This window comes from Labrus bergylta, chromosome 23 (genome assembly GCF_963930695.1).
Source record: "Labrus bergylta chromosome 23, fLabBer1.1, whole genome shotgun sequence".
Classification (NCBI taxonomy): Eukaryota; Metazoa; Chordata; class Actinopteri; order Labriformes; family Labridae; genus Labrus; species Labrus bergylta.
This window is the reverse complement of record NC_089217.1, coordinates 18,882,154-18,900,920: the sequence shown is the minus strand read 5'-3', so window position 1 is coordinate 18,900,920 and position 18,767 is coordinate 18,882,154. Positions and strand designations below refer to the sequence as shown.

At 37.3% G+C, this 18,767-nt stretch overlaps 1 protein-coding gene and 1 long non-coding RNA gene across 4 annotated transcripts in view; both read left to right on the top strand.

Moving 5' to 3' along the window:
- Nucleotides 1–18,767, top strand: part of LOC110001769 (NXPE family member 3) — a 76,419-nt gene that overhangs the window by 48,929 nt on the left and 8,723 nt on the right. Inside the window, exons 1-6 of one of the 3 annotated variants that reach the window (XR_010665144.1) lie at nt 4,604–4,732; nt 8,024–8,527; nt 9,080–9,254; nt 10,689–10,984; nt 11,305–11,375; nt 12,118–12,741. Coding sequence is in view for 1 of the 3 variants with exons in the window: in XM_065951340.1 (XP_065807412.1) it covers nt 8,400–8,527; nt 9,080–9,254; nt 10,689–10,984; nt 11,305–11,375; nt 12,118–12,332 (885 nt within the window). In the remaining 2 variants the exon portion in view is untranslated. Of the gene's footprint in view, nt 1–4,603; nt 4,733–8,023; nt 8,528–9,079; nt 9,255–10,688; nt 10,985–11,304; nt 11,376–12,117; nt 15,701–18,767 lie in introns of those variants that run through there. The other 2 variants (XR_010665143.1, XM_065951340.1) reach the window with 2 other exon arrangements.
- The window catches only part of LOC114917303 (uncharacterized), a 34,510-nt gene continuing 16,848 nt past the window's right edge, over nt 1,106–18,767 (top strand). The window contains exon 1 of the long non-coding RNA XR_010665148.1: nt 1,106–1,192. This is a non-coding gene — a long non-coding RNA (uncharacterized lncRNA). The remainder of the gene's footprint in view (nt 1,193–18,767) is intronic.

The window sequence follows — 18,767 nt, the reverse complement described above, 5'->3', positions numbered from 1 at the left end:
GTATGGCACAGATCACAGGCGTGAACATTTGACGCTGAAGACAGGCAATGCGTGACACTGACACGCATCCTCTAGTGGACCAACGTGTCTATTACACGTATGTTAACTCTCGCAGCTGCAGAAAAGTTTTCTCTGGTGTAACGGAGTTAAAATGCACTTTATTTTTGAGTACAGTTTACAATTTATACTTGAGATTTCATTTATAATTTATTTCTGTTAAGTATTTGTGAATTTTATCTTAACGAGTTATGTATATTTACTGTTATTTTATCAAATTTATGTTTCCTTTGAGAATTACCTTTTTGGCACTTTGCGGCTTCTGTACCTCCTGGGTTTCCGTAGCTCCTTCCGTCTGTCCCTCACAGTGTCGTTTTGTATTGCTGAGGGTAAGTTGTATGTAAAAACGTTGCTGCATCATTATCTTATTTACTGTGGATAATAAGTGATTTAAGTTGTAATGTTCAGTTTATTTTATAAACTGATAGTAATACGATGTTAATCAGTCATTTTGTTTAGGTTTTGAGAGTTTTATATCACTTTGGAGACTGTTTTAATGTAGCGGTTTTGGCGCGAATTGTGTAATATCCTACATATTCTGCAGGTATGTTTTTCCTTGTATTTTCATACTTTCCTTTTTGTTTTACAGCCGCATGTTGTCGTTTATTTTGTCCACTAGGTGTCACTGTTTTACCATTTGGTATACTGTTTCTCATGTTTTTTTAATGAGATTTATTGTTAATATACACTGTAAAACCGTGTTTTTCAGCCATTTGTAGCAGCTCTTGGTTATAAATATTTACATATAGTTAAAATATTGAAATGATGATTGTAATATATTTCTATGTAATATAAATTTGTTTTGAGTGCCGTTTTGCATTGCTGAGGGAGCAGAGGTGCAGAAAACAAATGTCCAAAAGGCACATTGAATGTTCTTTGGTCTTCTGCAGGAAATAAAAGCTAGAAAACAGTCAAAGTCTGGTTTTCTTCACTCCCCTGATCACATCTGTTACACTGCTTATTTCCGTTCTTTTACCCTCGGCTCACTTCCTCTCCCCCTGCACCACATCCTGATTGATCTCATAGATATTATAACCTACAACAAACAACCACTGTCGCATGATTTTCAAACACTGCAGAGCAACATCTCCTGTCCATTAGGCTACTCCCTGGACTACAGCCCATCTGTTTGGAGGTGAGTCTGCTTTAAACACGCAGGTGTAAGAGGGTCATTTATTTATAATTCATGAATTTAAAGGGGAATCTACAGGAGTGACTAATAAAGTCAATCAAAGAGCTCTAAATGAAAGAAGTGACAGTTCATTTTTAAATCAATTGTCTCAGGCAACCGATATGATCAGTCATTCGACCTGTTTTTAACTTTGAAATGATGATTAATCCTCATGAGGCTACAAGGTTATATTTCTGCTCAAACTGAGCATTAAGGAAGTCAAACCTCTGCCTGCACTGTTTTTAAAGGTAAAGAAAGCGTCCAATAACAGTGAAAAACACATGGAAGCATATTGCATTAACATGAGAAAATACAAATCTGCTCTGTTTTAAAAGTCAGGTGAATGCAGATACTGTAGCTACTTGGATTTGTTTTTTCTTTCAGTTTCATTTATCTAAATGTAAACTTGCTCCACTTCTTAGAGCAGGGATGTCAAACAAACGAACTGCGGGCCGTATCCGTATAAATTCAATATTTGTAATACTTATTTTCCCCGAATTTTATTAAAAACCTTTGTATAATGAGCAACGTAAAGGTTGATGTCATGATACGAAAATGAATTAAACGGGGCACTTTGAACTATCTTCTCAGCAGGGAGTATCATCAAAAAGACGAGTGGCCGAGCGCACGAGCTGCTCCTGCATTACGCTGGTAATACATCACATCAGCAAACAGGCTGAACACCTGAGAGAGGTGACACAGAATGCAGGTTTTCAAGAGAGATCGAAGGAGCGATATTTCTTTAGTTTTATTTGCTCACAAGTTGCCAGAATCGTATCAAAGCTACGGGACTTAACCGCTGCACTGCGCGCGCATCATGACGGTCTTCAGTTCTGTGCACACTTCTTACCAGCTTCTCCTGTCTTGACTGATGTAAAACAAAATGTTGACTAATAATAACAAAGCTTCCTATGGAGTGAGCTACAAAGAGCAGCTCGTGTAAATAAAAAGCAATCCTCCATGCGTAACGGCCCAGACCGTCTCCTCACATCCAGACTAAGTGTAGGTTGTGGACACCGGCGTTGAGACTGATGCATCTCCCGACTTATTTTACCTCTGGTTATTAAACAGTAAATTAAAATGAATATTAACTGATTTTAATTACAGATGGTTCATTTTTAGGTCACCCAGATGTGAAAGTGTTGTGTTGATCATCTAAAAGTTTCATCACTTCTAAATGCAGTAGCCTGCTGTTGCGCCTTTATCACCAGCTCTCATCAGACTGTAAAAATATAACTATTACTGAACATTTCATTCTTATCCAAATACGATATCACGCACAGGCTGCCCGATCATACAGAGGTCCGCTGGTTTAACCGAGGAGCAGCGCTAAAATGCTTCCTCGAATTACGCACGGAGATGGCACAGATTCATGACGCATAAAAAGTCAGTGACAGAGTTAGATCACGATAGTACGGACACGGAGAAGAACGGACAGCCAGACTGATATCAAAAGTCTTTTAACTGAGTTTACTTAGTTGAAGAACGTGCACTCCACACGGAGCTGATCAGACTGCAGTGCGCAACGCTGAAGGATCAATTCAAGTCTGTTGGTTTGGAAACATGTTATCATTTTATAATGCCTCACACTAAAATACCTGAAGATGACTGTTTGCATCAAAGACACTCTGTGTGTTTGTGATAACTTATTCATGTGAGCAGGTTTTATCTGTAATGAACCTTAAGGAGTGCAAACTGTGCTGTGGCCTGACACACACAGATCTAAAGTCTCTCTCTCTCTGTCTCTCTCTCTGTCTCTCTCTCTCTGTCTCTCTCTCTCCCTCTCTCTCTCTGTCTCTGTCTCTCTCTCTGTCTCTCTCTGTCTCTCTCTCTCTCTCTCTCTCTCTCTCTCTGTCTCTCTCTCTCCCTCTCTCTCTCTGTCTCTGTCTCTCTCTCTCTCTCTCTGTGTCTCTCTCTGTCTCTCTCTCTCTCTCTCTCTCTGTCTCTCTCTGTCTCTCTCTCTCCCTCTCTCTCTCTGTCTCTGTCTCTCTCTCTGTCTCTCTCTGTCTCTCTCTCTGTCTCTCTCTCTCTGTCTCTCTCTCTCCCTCTCTCTCTCTGTCTCTGTCTCTCTCTCTGTCTCTCTCTGTCTCTCTCTCTCTGTCTCTCTCTCTGTCTCTCTCTCTCTCTCTCTCTCTCTCTCTCTGTCTCTCTCTGTCTCTCTCTCTCTCTCTCTCTCTCTCTCTCTCTCTCTGTCTCTCTGTCTTTCTCTAGTAATGCACTGATACCAGGGCAGGTAGAATAACCTGTGTCAAAGTTTCTATAACCTTGAACAGCAATATTAAAACATAATATAATAATCTCAAACAAAACATAATTATTGATGTTTTCTTCTGTAATGTGGTACATTTAAATATTTCCATGTGCAACATGCAGTTTGCAATGACAGAGTTAACCCCTCTGCTTAATCACTCTTACATTTTATGCGTTAACATATAGTTTTCTATACAAGTACCTTTTTTTTCTAATCATACATTAGCCTATAAATCCATGTGTCAAGTTATAGTGATGTCAGCAAAATTAGTCCGATACCAATAGGACTTTGACACCCCTGTCTTAGAGCAATGTTGTTGTTTGACTTAGTTACCGGTATGCACCTCCAAATGTAGTTATGTTCATTTTTTGGTTTATTCTGAATTATTTAAAGTTCCTGTGATGATTTTTTTTTTTTAAACCTTCCTGGGTGGCGATTTTCAGTTATCAGTTATCAGTTTTCAGTTATCAGTTTTCAGTTAGTTACACTTGGACTTTGTTACAGTTGGCCTATTACGTCACATACCCAATAATTGAAAACATCCATGGACTTCAATGTGTTTCAGTATAAAGTAACAAAATAGTACCAATTAAAACGTTTTCTTAGAAACAATCTTCAGTTAGGCATCAAGTAAGGTCTTTTACCTGTTTTTGTAAAGTGTGTCGAGATAACACTTGTTATGAGTTGAGGTTATACAAATTAAATTGATTGATTGATTGATTGATTGATTGATTGATTAGGCTAAATGTACATGTTGTGTGCCTGCAGGTAAACTAACCCTACCTTAAGTCAACCTTTTGTCCTCAAGTGACTTCAGCACATTTCATAAGACCATGTAACCTTGGCACACCTGATTGTGAGAATTTGACCATCAGTATGAACATTGTAATTATGTTCCTGTCAAACCTCAAGTACCAAAAACTTGTTTTGTTGTAAACTCCCTGTTTGGTAACAGATAATTATCACATTCTCAATTGACTAGATTAGTTTGATGTTGAAATCTAGACATGATGACAAACTATAAATATTCAGAGGTTTTTATGACTGAGTGTCTTCAGGAAGAATTCATATGATAAACTTAACACAGAGTCTGTTTCCCCTTTTTGTTGTTTTATTCCAGTACCAGAGGACTCACCATGTGGCTAAAAGGTTTTATAAGTAACCATGTCAACATGAAACTTCTGAAGACCTGTGTCATCCTTCTCCTTCTGACTGTGTTGTTCTTTGTACTAAGAAACATGGACCTGCTGCAGGTGAGAACTGGGATTATTGGTAACACTTTAAAGGTGGTCATTGAGTGTCTTTCAATGTACTAAAGTGGGGAATGGGCCCCCCTGGGGGCTCCTGAGACACTGAAAGGGGGTTCGCGAGATGCTTTCCATAAACAAATAAAAGTTTTAGGATTTGCAAAATGCATATTTTTTACCCATTATTAAAATTATTTAAAAAGTCCATTAAATGTAAGTTTGCACAGAAGTGCAACAATGAAGGTGTTCATCTGCTCCCTACACAACCCAGTCTCATGTCAAAATGTGTAATACCTACGTTGGTCCACAGCGCAAAACGTAGTAGTTTCACAATAAGGGCTCTAAAATTGTGACTTGTCTACGTTTCCTTTTGTCTATTCTTTTGTATAGGCACACCTCAGGTCACGTGACTGTCCAGTTTTCCCCGGCGAAAAAAAAAAAACATCCCTTCCATTTTCGGTGGAAAATGCAATATTTTAAGATAGTTTGAGGCTTAAGTGTCGTTTTGATAACCTTCCTGGTGACAAATGTACATTGTATCTTCATAATCTTTGTTCGGTTTATGTTTATGATCTTTAGTTTGTTCGTTTCTACGAAGATTCTTTCAGGTCTCGATAGAGAAACGTTGTGATGTTATGTTTTCTACTGTTGCTATGGTGATAGCTATGGACGCTATCAACAACGAACCAGAAGGAAGTGGACGTTCGGCTCGCGGCTCTTAAAACGGGTTACATCAGACCCTAGACATCAAACTAAGCTCCTATGCAATAAATAATGATTTCTGTTACATTTTTATGGATGTCTTTCATTCCAACCAAATTTAATAAAACGATTGGAACAGATCGATGCATATTAGCAACATTATAAACTATAACATGTAACAATACATAAAGACAATACTGTACAGTCTGTGTGATTTATATGATTAAACAATTTTATTTAACAAAATAATCCTAATGGATTAGATTAATACCAGAAAATGCAATCAATAAAGTAAACGACGGCGATAAGAACTACAAACGGGCGCATGACACTGACATCAGATAATGACGTATTGATAATCGTCACTTGTGAGCGACCTCTTTATTAGATCTTTCAGGGGGTATTTACTGATATTTTTTAAGGGTGGTTGCAAAAACACATCTTAAATCTGTGTTAACCAAAGATCCCATTCCAGGAATCTAAGCAAAAACCCATTCAAAAAGCCCATTATGCTATGGTCTGCCAGTGTGCTGCTGACATGCGCAATCGTGCAGTCACGCCCACTGTCAGTTTAAAGGCCGAGGGCGTCCCCCGCCCCCCCTCTCCCTCCTCTCCGTAGACTCACATTTTAAATCCCTTTTTCATACACTTATGTTTGATCTAGAACCCACAAGTCACTTAAGGCCCCACACTCAATTTGCCTGTTGCTCTATGAAAGACATTAAACTGAATATTAAAACAATGAATGATGACAAATTAGATTAACTCTTCTATAAGGAAAGAAGGATAAAAAAAAAGTACTAGGATGAATTAACATGGACAAGAGCATAAGAGATTTTTACTTTTAGCCATAATTCTAAACCAGGCACTTCAGGCTGTCCTCCAAGCCTATAGTTCCCCAGATTTTATGATATACTTACACCAAAACAAACAAACACACGAAGAAACAAACAAAATAAAAAAGAATTATGAAAGAGTTCTATGAAAGTATGACTGCAAGACCCCTTGCCTATGAAATGAGAAAGTTTTTGGCTTAGAGCTGAACGACATACATTGTTGGAAAGGTCTCATCCTGGAGAGTAACATATGAGAAGATGAGGTTTCTACATGACCCCTGTTTTGAAATAATGACCTTTGAACCTCGAACCAAGGGCATGTTTGAAGGCTTATACCAACAACAAAAGGGGCTACAGACATGGGAATAACTGTTTTAGAGAGGTCTTGGAACAAAGTATCATGTGAGGGTAGTCAGCTCACCAAAACAACAGGGGGAGCTGCTATATATGATTATGATACATTTTAACAAATGTATCAATTATTTTTTAAATATCTGATAACATAAATGTGTTAACCATTCAATTAAACTCCCCTGTGTACCCTCAATTAAATATTTATAACTTCTTATGTAAGGGAAACACTGAGATTTGTATAAAAGACTACAATTCCTTAGAGTCAAGTCAAGCTTGATACTGAACGGCGCCATAATTGTAGTCTTTTCCGTTTCCAAAAAAAGGTTGTAACTAGGATTATAAAAGGGTTACAAAAGATATATTCATTGAATATGTCACGGATCACGTGTGACCAAAGTATTTATTGCATAGTACATATATGATCTATGTTAAACTAAAGTACATATATCAGTTCATTTCGGATATTTTGACTGTTATTCCAGAAATGGGAATTTTGGTATTTATGTCTGGCGTTGTGCACAGAGGGAACATAATTAGGGTTGTAAAAAATGTATATCTACCCACTATATCAAATATTTACTAAAGCCGAATGGGTTTTGTAAAATAATCTAGACTATATATATTGTAAAAAAGTGGTCAAATCAAACCTGTTTTAAAAGATAGTATTAATCTGTCAGGATTATTTTGTTAAATAAAATTATTAAATCATATAAATCACACAAACTGTACAGTATTGTCTTTATGTATTGTTACATGTTATAGTTTATAATGTTGCTAATATGCATCGATCTGTTCCAATCGTTTTATTAAATTTGGTTGTAATGAAAGACATCCATAAAAATGTAACAGAAATCATTATTTATCGCATAGGAGCTTAGCTTGATGTCTAGGGTCTGATGTAACCCGTTTTAAGAGCCGCGAACGGAACGTCCACTTCCTTCTGGTTCGTTGTTGATAGCGTCCATAGCCATAGAAACAGTAGAAAACGTAACATCACAATGTTTCTCTATCGAGACCTGAAAGAATCTTCGTAGAAACGAACAAACTAAAGCTCATAAACATAAACCGAACAAAGATTATGAAGATACAAAGTACATTTGTCACCAGGAAGGTTATCAAAACGACACTTAAGCCTCAAACTATCTTAAAATATTGCATTTTCAACCGAAAATAGAAGGGATGTCCGCCATGGTTTTTTTTTTCGCCGGGGAAAACTGGGCAGTCACGTGACCTGAAGTGTGCCTATACAAAAGAATAGACAAAAGGAAACGTAGACAAGTCACAATTTTAGAGCCCTTATTGTGAAACTACTACGTTTTGCGCTGTGGACCAACGTAGGTATTACACATTTTGACATGAGACTGGGTTGCTTTGTCACCATCCTTCTTTTTCAACTCCTTGCCAGCTAAATTATAAAGAAAACTCTGCCATCATCAACAAGAAAGTGAACTCTACTCAGCCCACTGCTCCTCCCACTGCTCCCCACACTGCTCCCCACACTGCTCCTCCCACTGCTTCTCCAGTGCCTGACAACTTCTGCACCTTCAAGCCACTGTCTTCTGCAGAAGCTGAGGAGGAACGTCTCATATTGGAGTCCATTGCTTGGCCTGAAACTCCTCCTCTGCCAGCTCCTTTTTCATTGATTCAGACAAGTCACGCCGCCCACAGCACCTTCATCATTCTCCCAGGGGGGGTTGGAGACGAGCGGCATGTAGGAGACCAGCTGGAAGTTATGATAAAAATGTACGACTTCCAAGGTAACCCCAAGAAGTCTGGAGGAGATGCAATTGTTGCCCGTTTGCACAACAGGGCACTTGAAGCAGGTGTGGCTGGACGAGTGGTGGATCACCTTAATGGCTCCTACTCTGCTGTATTCCCTTTACTCTGGGAAGGAAGTGCACAGGTTGAGGTAAAGTTCAAGGCTATATCTTTAAATTGTTAATGTACAATAATTGATGCCAAAAGAATTCCCTAATGCAATGTCCTGTAGGTCATTTAATTCATGAAATCTAAACCTTTCCCCCTGACTTACTTTTGCAAACAAACAACAACATAAAAAGTAAGAAAAAAGAAAAGACATTGTGGAAGTCTTAAAAACTGCTGTTCCTCCAATTGCCTCTTCTGGCGGTCTCTAATGAGTCATTCACCTTTGACCCCGTTGTCAAAATATCCAACTTTACAACACAAATAAACATGTTTTTTTAAATGTTTTATTTAACCAGATAAATAACTCATTGAGATCAGGATCTCTTTCACAAGGGTGACTTGGCCAAGAGGGCAGCAGCACACGTCATAAAAAGCATTACATGATAAAGAGACAGTTTACAATCAATAAGTTAGGAGAGAACAACAATTTACAAATTGCAAATTGATTTACAGATAAAGTGCAGAATCTTGATCACAGAGTACAATTCAGAAACACAGATACTGTCCAATTGTCTCGTGTTTTTTATCTTTTAAGATCGAGCCAAAGGCTTCAAGAGCTTCGCCATTTTCAAGTCATTTTGGAGAAAGTTCCATGCGGTGGGAGCAGCAAAACTAAACGCTCTTTTCCCGAGCTCAGTGCGGACACGAGGCACAGACAGTTTAAAGACATCACAGGAACACAAGGCATAGTGGCTTCTGGTTCTTTGAAGGTATGAACATAGATAAGAAGGCACCAAACCAAGAAGAGCTTTATAAATAAGCTTCAGCCAGTGTATATGCCTGCGCACCTTCAAAGATGGCCAATCTGAGTTAATGTACAGGTCACAGTGATGAGTGAAGCGTCTACAAGCAGTCTTACAAAATGTTATTTTCTTCTGCTATTCTGGAAAACTTAACATTGAGGAAATGTATTTACCACAACGGTTAAACGTTATTAAGCCAGTAGCTTTTACCTGAAAAATAAAATATAGACTTTAAACAAAAGTAATGCTACTCAATCATCACTTGAGTGGGCCTCCATACATCTGTAGTGGTGACTGTGTCTCCAGACAGCCTGTCCTTTGCCTGCATTTTAATGTTTTGGTTTTCTGGGTGTGGAGTGGATGTGCTTCCCCCTGCCAATGTCAGTGTGCAGGTGTGTTTAGGAGTGGATACAGTTCAGTTATTGGTTGTGATTCAGCCCCCCGCTAATAAGATTGATGTGGAAGTAGCAGCAATAACTTAAAATATAATCATAGTGAGGTGAGACGAAACGCTACACAGATAAACCTTGTTCAAAAACGAGGGTTGTCTCTCACTCTCTTACAGAATTGGCCTGCATTCTGTTGGACATGCAGATGTCATACATCGGTGGTTAGCTTGTGCTAGCATGCGGTATTGCAGTGTACAAACAGGAAACTTACACACTACTCACCTGCAGTGAGTGTGTGCTTCTGGGGACGGTGAGCGCAGGAGGAGGGGCCCAATTTGGATGTTGTGTTCACAAGCTGCAACAAACAATGCCACTGACTCTACCTTTACATAAGACATCAGTAGAACACTTTAATTAACCTTTTTGTTGAGTTGAATTACTGAACTAAAGAGGTTGTTGTTGTTGGATCCTTTTGGAGATATTTTCATGCAAATGTTTATCATTTGATGTGACTGTATGTAAAAATGTTTCCTGTGGGCCAGAGAATGGTGTGAGGATTGTTGAATGCTTTACTCCACAGACAAGTGGAGTTTCTATAATTGTAAGAAAACAAATTCTATGTAGGTTCCGTAGCCTATTGGGTATGATGTGCACCCAATTTACATCGGGTAAAGTCCCCTTTGCTGCGGGGTTCAAATCTGACCTTCGCCCTTTGCTTAATGTCATCCCCAACTCTCTTCTCCCAACATTTCCTGTTGTTGTCAGCTGTCCAATCCAATTAAGATGAGACAGGTCCAAAAATATACATGTTGATGTAAACAAGTTCTACTGGCCAGCTAGTGGGGAGTTGACCATTTGCATCAATGTCTCTTAAGCTTCTAATTTAAAATACATGAACAACTTCAGTCAGCTGACACCAAAAATACAACTTTGTTTTCTAATTATTCAATTAATAATTAGTAGGCATGACTTGTATGCTATAACTTTAAACTCTTGTTCTTTGTTTTATCAGGTGACGCTTGTCCACTCAAGCGAGGCTATCACAGTCCTCCGTAGACTAAACAGAGAACATCCTGATAGGACTATCTTAAAGAGCCTCTTCCGCTCAGGTTCAATCTCTGAAACTACCATCTGTAATATTTGTCTACGTCAAACCAACCAGCCACAGTGCAACTACACTGACCTCCATACTGGTGACCCGTGGTTCTGCTACAAGCCAAAGAAACTGAGCTGTGATGACAGGATGAACCACATAAACGGAGGAATGGATATAAAACTCAAGGCTAATGAGGCGAACCTTTTCAAAAGGTGAGGGAGCACAGCAATAGAAACGATGCATCTAGTTTTACATGTAATGACTATAAACAAAGTGTAAAGTATGTATCTCCTGGGGGGAAATGTCGTGTTTGTAACTACAGGAGGCAAAGATGAAATCTTAAGATGTTTATAGTGTAAGATGATACCTATCAAAACACAATTAAAGTCTCTCTCATCAAAAAAACTATAAAGTGTATCCATGGAGTCCAAATATGTAGGCAAAGTAATTTATGGTGACTCAATCACATTTGACATTTACATATTGAAGTGTGTTTAAGAGATTCTTAATCATGGGAGCTTTTTCCCCCCAGCAATGTCAACATGCAAGTCTTCATTCAGGCTTCAGGACCGGCCAGTGTTACTGTGCTGCCTCAAAGGAAAGGTAAAGCACAACTTTTCTACTTTCAACTAAAAAAAAATCTCCATGTGACCTTGAAAATAAAAATGTATACAACCTAACTCTCTGTATTCAAGCAGATATACATATAAGGCAAAAAATAAATAAAAATAAACCAGCTTCTATCTATAAAACTGAGGAAGAGCTGTAAGTGCTTATCTCATTTACGCTAAAAAAATAAAAAATAAAAAAACAGTACCAGTGTACTAATAAAAAACTCAAATCACTTAACATGTGTAAATAATTAACTTTAAATAATTAGCATTGTCAAATAAAAAGCATTTGGTAGCATTTTCCTTAACCACAATAAACATGTGCATTCGAGACATACACTCACTATATTGTAGTAAAGCATAAACTTAATCTTTTGAAAAACATCAAAGAACTCTGTAGAAGCCATTTTAATCATGGTCCATTTAATTTAAGAATTTTGATTTCAGTTCATGTTAGTAAAACACAACATTTAGATCATAAGAAATAAGAATATCATTTACAGTAAATATTTCAGAATCAAGTAACAGATTGGCTCCTACTAAGTGATAAAAACTGTTTATGAAAGTTGCCACTACAAATGTTTTTGTGACATATGTATAATGTCCTCATTAGTGTAAAATAAAATGAGTAAGGTAAAGCAGAGACCTTGTTTTGGTCTTTTTAGGGGATCTGTTGACAAATGATACAACAATCGTTTAATAACCAAATGCTTATTTTGATCAACAATTCTCAGAGCAACCCATGGATAGTCTAGGCAGTGGGAAGTCTGGACTCTCTGGGTATTACTACCAGGGTGTGTGGCGATCACTAGGTGGCACCAAAGTCCACCAATTCAACAACTCCTCTGCCATCAGTCAGTGTCTGAAAGGAAAGGTGGTCCACATGTATGGAGACTCCACCGTCAGGCAGTGGTTTGAGTACCTTGATGCTTCACTTCCAGGTAGTTGATTCAGTGATTTCAGGCAACAGTTTAATTGTATTTATTTCACAGCTTAATCTGCTCCTTTTTTCATACTTTCAGATGCTAAAGAGATAAACTGGAATAATCTGAAGAAATCAGGACCTTTCATGATATGGGACAATGCAAAAAACATCTTGGTGAAGTTCCACTTACACGGTCCTCCTCTGAGTATTTCCGTCCTTATCCCAACCAGTGAGCTGCGTTACATTGCCAATGAAATAGATGATGTAGTTGGTGGCACCAACACAGTTGTAATTTTTGGCATCTGGGCCCACCTCACTCCTTTCCCAATGCAATTCTACATCAGAAGGCTTTACGGCATCCGCAGGGCGGTGATTCGTCTGTTAAACAGGGCTCCAGACACGCTGGTGGTCATCAGGACTCCAAACCTCAGAGGTACAAACCCCAATATATTTGCCTTTAATGACTGGTATGCTATTCAACAGGACAAGGTGGTCAGAGCTGTGTTCAAAGGACTTAATGTTCAGCTGGTGGATGCCTGGGAGATGGTTCTGGCCCACCACCTGCCTCACTACATTCACCCACCTCCTCCCATCATTAGGAATATGGTTAACATTATATTGTCCCACATGTGCCCCCAATAGTGCATTTAATAATAATAATAACTTTATTTATATAGCACTTATCTAAACAAGGTTACAAAGTGAGTTTAGGTGCTCTGATGGCAAATGCCCGGTCGCCCTTGGTAACCAGCCTTGATCTAGGATCATCTACTCTTGATGATCTAAGATTTGGCTTGGAGCATAAGGGGTTAAAAGTTCTTTAATGTAAGGGGGGGGAGGCTAGACTGTGTTGTGTTTTAAAAGTTTTTAAAATAATTTTTAAATCAACCCTGTAAGTAACGGGCAGCAAATGGAGGGAGGAAAGGATTGGGGTAATGTTGGACCTGCAGTTTGCATTTGTTAAAATCCGAGCAGCTATGGAAAGCCGATTGAAGATTTAATAGATATCCTTGATATCAAAGCTCAGTTTCCTGTACTAGTCAAGTCTTTGGCCGCACTAGTTTACTAGTAGAACGTTGAAAGACTTACTAGTAAACTAGTAGAAGGCAAAAAGTCCTACATGTTAACTAGTAAGGTGCAAAATATCTACTAGTTAACTAGTAAGATATATTTTGTGTCTACTAGTTAACTAGTGAGCCTAAAAATGTTTACTAGTTAACTAGTAAGAGCAACAATGTCCACTAGTAAGCTAGTTTGACTCTTTTTAACCTTACTTGTAAACTAGTGAGGTTCAAAATGTTTACTAGTTAACTAGTAAGACCCAAATGTCCACTAGTATCACTAGTGATGCAGTTACAAATTTTACTAGTTTACTAGTGAGGCTCTTAAAGTCCACTAGTTAACTAGTTAGTGCAAAAAGCCAACTAGTAACACTAGTTCAGGACATTTTAGTGCTACTAGTGAACTAGTGAGGCTCAAAATGGTTAACTAGTTATCTAGTAAGAGCCAAAATGTCACTAGTTACACTAGTAGTACTCTTTTTGGCATAACTAGTTAACTACTACGGTTTTAAATGTTAACTAGTACTACTAGTGAAAGCCAAAATGCGTACTAGAAACACTGGTTGAAGTACATGCTAATGAGTGGGTGGGATCAGGGCACTCTCTGAACCTTATCATTGGTTCTCCATATAGACCTCCACCTTCCACAAATTTAACCCTTTGTAAGAAGGAGCAAGTGCTGTGAAGCAACGGCTTCTTCCCTACTTTCCATGGAGAGTAAAACATGAAAATTATATATATATTAAATGTTAGAATTGTTTTATAAACTTAAAATAAGATAGAAGATCATTTTAGAACTGTTCTCATGATTTTCTTTTTCCTTTTTTATCCCATCAAGACAGTATTTACAGAAAACATAAGAAAGAGTACATCTTGAGGTCAGTAGAGTGATAAAAAACTGCCCAAGGTGCAATTGTAAGTTAAAAATGAATGTGTAAATATTTCATATAAATTCATGCTGTTTTTAAAAAGGAAAAAAGTTAATCAGATAAAATTATGGACTTTAAAACAACTGGAACTTGATACAGAATTTATGTTCTTGTACTTAATACGTTTTAATTTGGCCTAAAGTCGGTAAACTAAGAAAAATAAAGGGATTCAAGATTAGGGCCACGTAAAAGGAAAAAAACCTAAAATTTAGAGATTCAAATAGTTAATTTATGAGAATAAAGTAAAATGTACGAGATTAATTTCTTGTTTAAGTCTATATCAGAAGAGCAGCAGCCGCCTGTTCGAAAATGATAAACGTGGATGCATCTTGTTATAGTAAAGGTTTAACAAATAAGGAAATAGGCTCCTTCCTTGTGTAGTCTGTAAAAACAGTTGGACAAATATATCCGATAAGTTGTTTTATCGGCACATCATCATCACAAATAAAATATCAGGACCCTGAAAAGATACTGGAAGCAACTGTAACTTTTGTGGCAGAGGAAAATGCTTTAGGGGTTCTCCTTTCATCATTTATGCGCAGGCGGAAGGCTTCTCTATGATAGGCTACAACCTAAAAATGTACATTTTCGTAAATTTATGACTTTATTCTCCTAAATTTACATGTTTATTCTCGTACATATACAAGATTAATCTCAAATTTTTTCTTTTTTTTTCTTTAAGATGGCTCTACTCCATCGTATAAAAATGTAATTTTATTATGTAAAATGAAGGTTAAAAATTGTACTACTTGCAAATGCCCCACAGATGGGGCTATACGTATATATACTGCTAATGTCTACAGTACTAGTACTACTAGTTGACATTTAGGCCTTTACTAGTGCTACTAGTTGCACTAGTAGCACTAGTCGCACTAGTAGCACTAGTCGCACTAGTCGCACTAGTCGCACTAGTAGCACTAGTCGCACTAGTCACACTAGTCGTACTAGTAAGAGCCTAAATGTCCACTAGTAGTACTAGTGCTACTAGTACAACTAGTGCTACTAGTAAGAGCCTAAATGTCCACTAGTAGTACTAGTACTGTACACATTAGCAGCATATATAAGTATAGCACCATCTGGTGGGCATTTGCAAGTAGTATCTTAATTTTATGCTTTAATCATAAAAACATGACTCCTCATATGATAAAATATGTCATAAAATATGTATGTTGCTTGTGCACTTATATCTGCTCACTGCCATATGTATCTTTTCTGCTGGGCTTACTCGAAGCTAAACCAAGAAAATTTAGCAAGTCCATAACATACCGATCCTGCAACTGACACCTAATGGCCGAAATGCATATCTCTCTGCAGCATCTTATTGTATAAGGGTTATTTCTCCAGATGTAAGAGGCTGACTTTATATTTATAAAAAAAACATTAAAACATTTATTTCAAGTTTCAGGCTTGTTACTTTTTTCCTGTTATATTTTCTTATTCACATTAGTTTAATAATTCAGTATACACTTGTCCTAAATCCTAATATTTTATTCAATATTTTGCATGATCATCTAGCAGATAAACTAAATATAAACACATTTCTTTCATGATTTAAAAAAAATATATTTAATTTTTCACTTTGCAAGTTTCAAACTAGTATATCTTTCATATTTTATATTGCCATATTTTCAATGGCAAGAAAAAAGCTAAAATCCTTGAACATTAATGTTGTGCAAGATTTTATTTTATTCAATCATACTACTATATATAAATATTAAGTGATGGGTTATTGTTTATTTTTTGACAAATACTGCAATAATGAATAATCATTAGTGATTTTTAGAACAAATAATACTAAGTTTAAAAAACAAAAAAGTTGAAAAGATGAATAACAATGTAACATCAGATTTGGATTTAATCTGTGCATGGGTCATAAAATTCTATCAAAGGGCATTCAGTGAGTTACCATTTAGTGATAATATAACATGACACAAATGAACAAACCTTCAGAAATTAGTGCTGGTTTAACCGAAGGTACTATTCAGATCTGGCCCTTTAAGGCTGGCAAAATCGCAGGTTTGACATTGACCAATCAAAATCCTTGTCCCGCCTGCTTCATTATCATGCGGTCAACTAGTGCTACTAGTACTACTAGTGGACTGCCAGTTGACCTTTACAAGTAAACTAGTAAGGACCAAATGTCCACTAGTTACACTTGTAAAACACATTTCGACTTTACTAGTAAACTAATGATGTTCAAAAAGCTTAACTAGTTTATTACTAAGGGCATAAATGTCACTAGTACCACTAGTTGCAGTCTAATTGACCTTACTAGTTAACAAGTAGGGCTCAAGATGTTTACTAGTAGTACTAGTGAAAGAAAAATGCACACTAGTATCACTACTTTGGTCTTCAAGGCCTTACTAGTAAACTAGTGAGGCTTTAAATGCATACTAGTTAACTAGAACGAGTCAAAATGTCCACTAGTTTACCAGTTAGACCATGTGTGACCTTGCTAGTTAACTAGTGAGGCCAAACACAGTTAACTAGTTAATAAGTAATTGCAAAATGTCCACTAGTTGTACTAGTAAGGGTCTTTTTGGCAGTACTAGTTAACTAGTTAGATAAATTGTCAGTCACAAGTTAACTAGTAGTCAACAGATCAGACTACTAGTTGACATCTGTGTTCAACTAGTTAACTAGTAAAGGGTTTTAACTGTTCAGCATGTAAACTTGTCAAATTATATCATTCAACTAGTTTACTAGTCAAAAGCAAATGTCCACTAGTATGCTGTTTTGTCTGCAACTAGTTTACTAGTGCCACACAAAGTCTTCAACTAGTTTACTAGTGAGGCCAAAAAGACACTAGCTAGTTTAACTAGTGGACAAAAAGGCACTTACTAGTTTACTCGTAAACTATATAGGGTTAAAACCGCCCTCAGTAGTGTGACTAGTTGACATTTTAGCTACTACATGTTAACTAGTAAACGTTTCCGAGCCTCACTAGTTAACTAGTAGGTTTAAAAATATTCCAACTAGTGTTACTAGTTGACACATTTTATCTTACTAGTGACCTAGAAAGGTAAAATGCATCTTCACTAGTGTTACTAGTTACCATTATGAGATTAACTAGTTAACTAGTTAGCATTTGTGTCTAACTAGTTAACTAGTAAAATGAAAACAGATATCGACTAGTAAGATAGTTCTAATCCTGCAATCCAACTAGTTGACTAGTGTGCAATATGTAAATGCAGTGGGTGGGATTATAACCAAATCCTGGGTCCTGATTTGATGTTATTTTTGTTCTTGATTTTTAGAGCCTATCATAAGCCTCAATCCACACTTATCCCCCACCTCCTCGTTACCATTTTGTGCAACAAATGTTACTAGTGACATTTTAGATCTAGCTAGTTTACTAGTAAAATATTTAAGTCTCACTAGTTAACTAGTACGACTTGTAAAGATGATACTAGTGCAACTAGTGGACATTTGTTCTCTTACTAGTTAACTAGTGAACATTTAGAGCCGCACTAGTTAACTAGTAAGACTAATAAAGCCATCTCTAGTACAACTAGTGGACCTTTCTGCTCTTACTAGTTAACTTGTAAAAACTTTTTATCCTAAATAGTTAGCTAGTATGGTCCATGTATATGCCTTTCTAGCTTACTAGTGGACATTGTTGCTCTTACTAGTTAACTAGTAAACATTTTTAGGCTCACTAGTTAACTAGTAGACACAAAATATATCTTACTAGTTAACTAGTAGATATTTTGCACCTTACTAGTTAACATGTAGGACTTTTTGCCTTCTACTAGTTTACTAGTAAGTCTTTCAACGTTCTACTAGTAAACTAGTGCGGCCAAAGACTTGACTAGTACAGGAAACTGAGCTTTGATATCAAGGATATCTATTAAATCTTCAATCGGCTTTCCATAAGCAGCAGCATTCTGCACTTGCTGGAGTCTGGCCATTGAGGACTGACTCAGGCAAGTGAAACGTGAGTTGCAGTAGCCCAAACGTGAAAAGACAAAGGCATGAATAAGCTTCTCTAGATCAGGGAAAGACAGAGTTGATTTAATTTACTAATGTTTCTTAGCTGGTAGTAACAGGATTTAATGAGATTATTGATGTGCGGAATGAAGTTAAGCTGTGAATCAAATGTAATACCTACATTTCTACCTGTAGATTTTATATTGGGTGTTAGAGGACCAAAGAGCAGCTTGAATTTGCTTGCTATATGATCGGGGCCAAAGAAAATGACCTCTGTCTTCCCTGTATTAAGCTGCAGACAATGACAGCTCATCCATTTCTCAATGGTGGCCATGCACTCCACTAAATTGTTTAAGCGGCTGATATTGTCTGACTTGAAGGACAGATATATTTGTGCATTATCAGCATAAAAGTGATAGGAGACCCCCTCAAAGTAATTCATAATATTTCCAAGTGGGAGCATATGAAGGGAAAACAAGACTGGACCAAGAATTGAGTCCTGTGGCAGACCGTACGTCATGCGGGCCGAGGAAGAAACA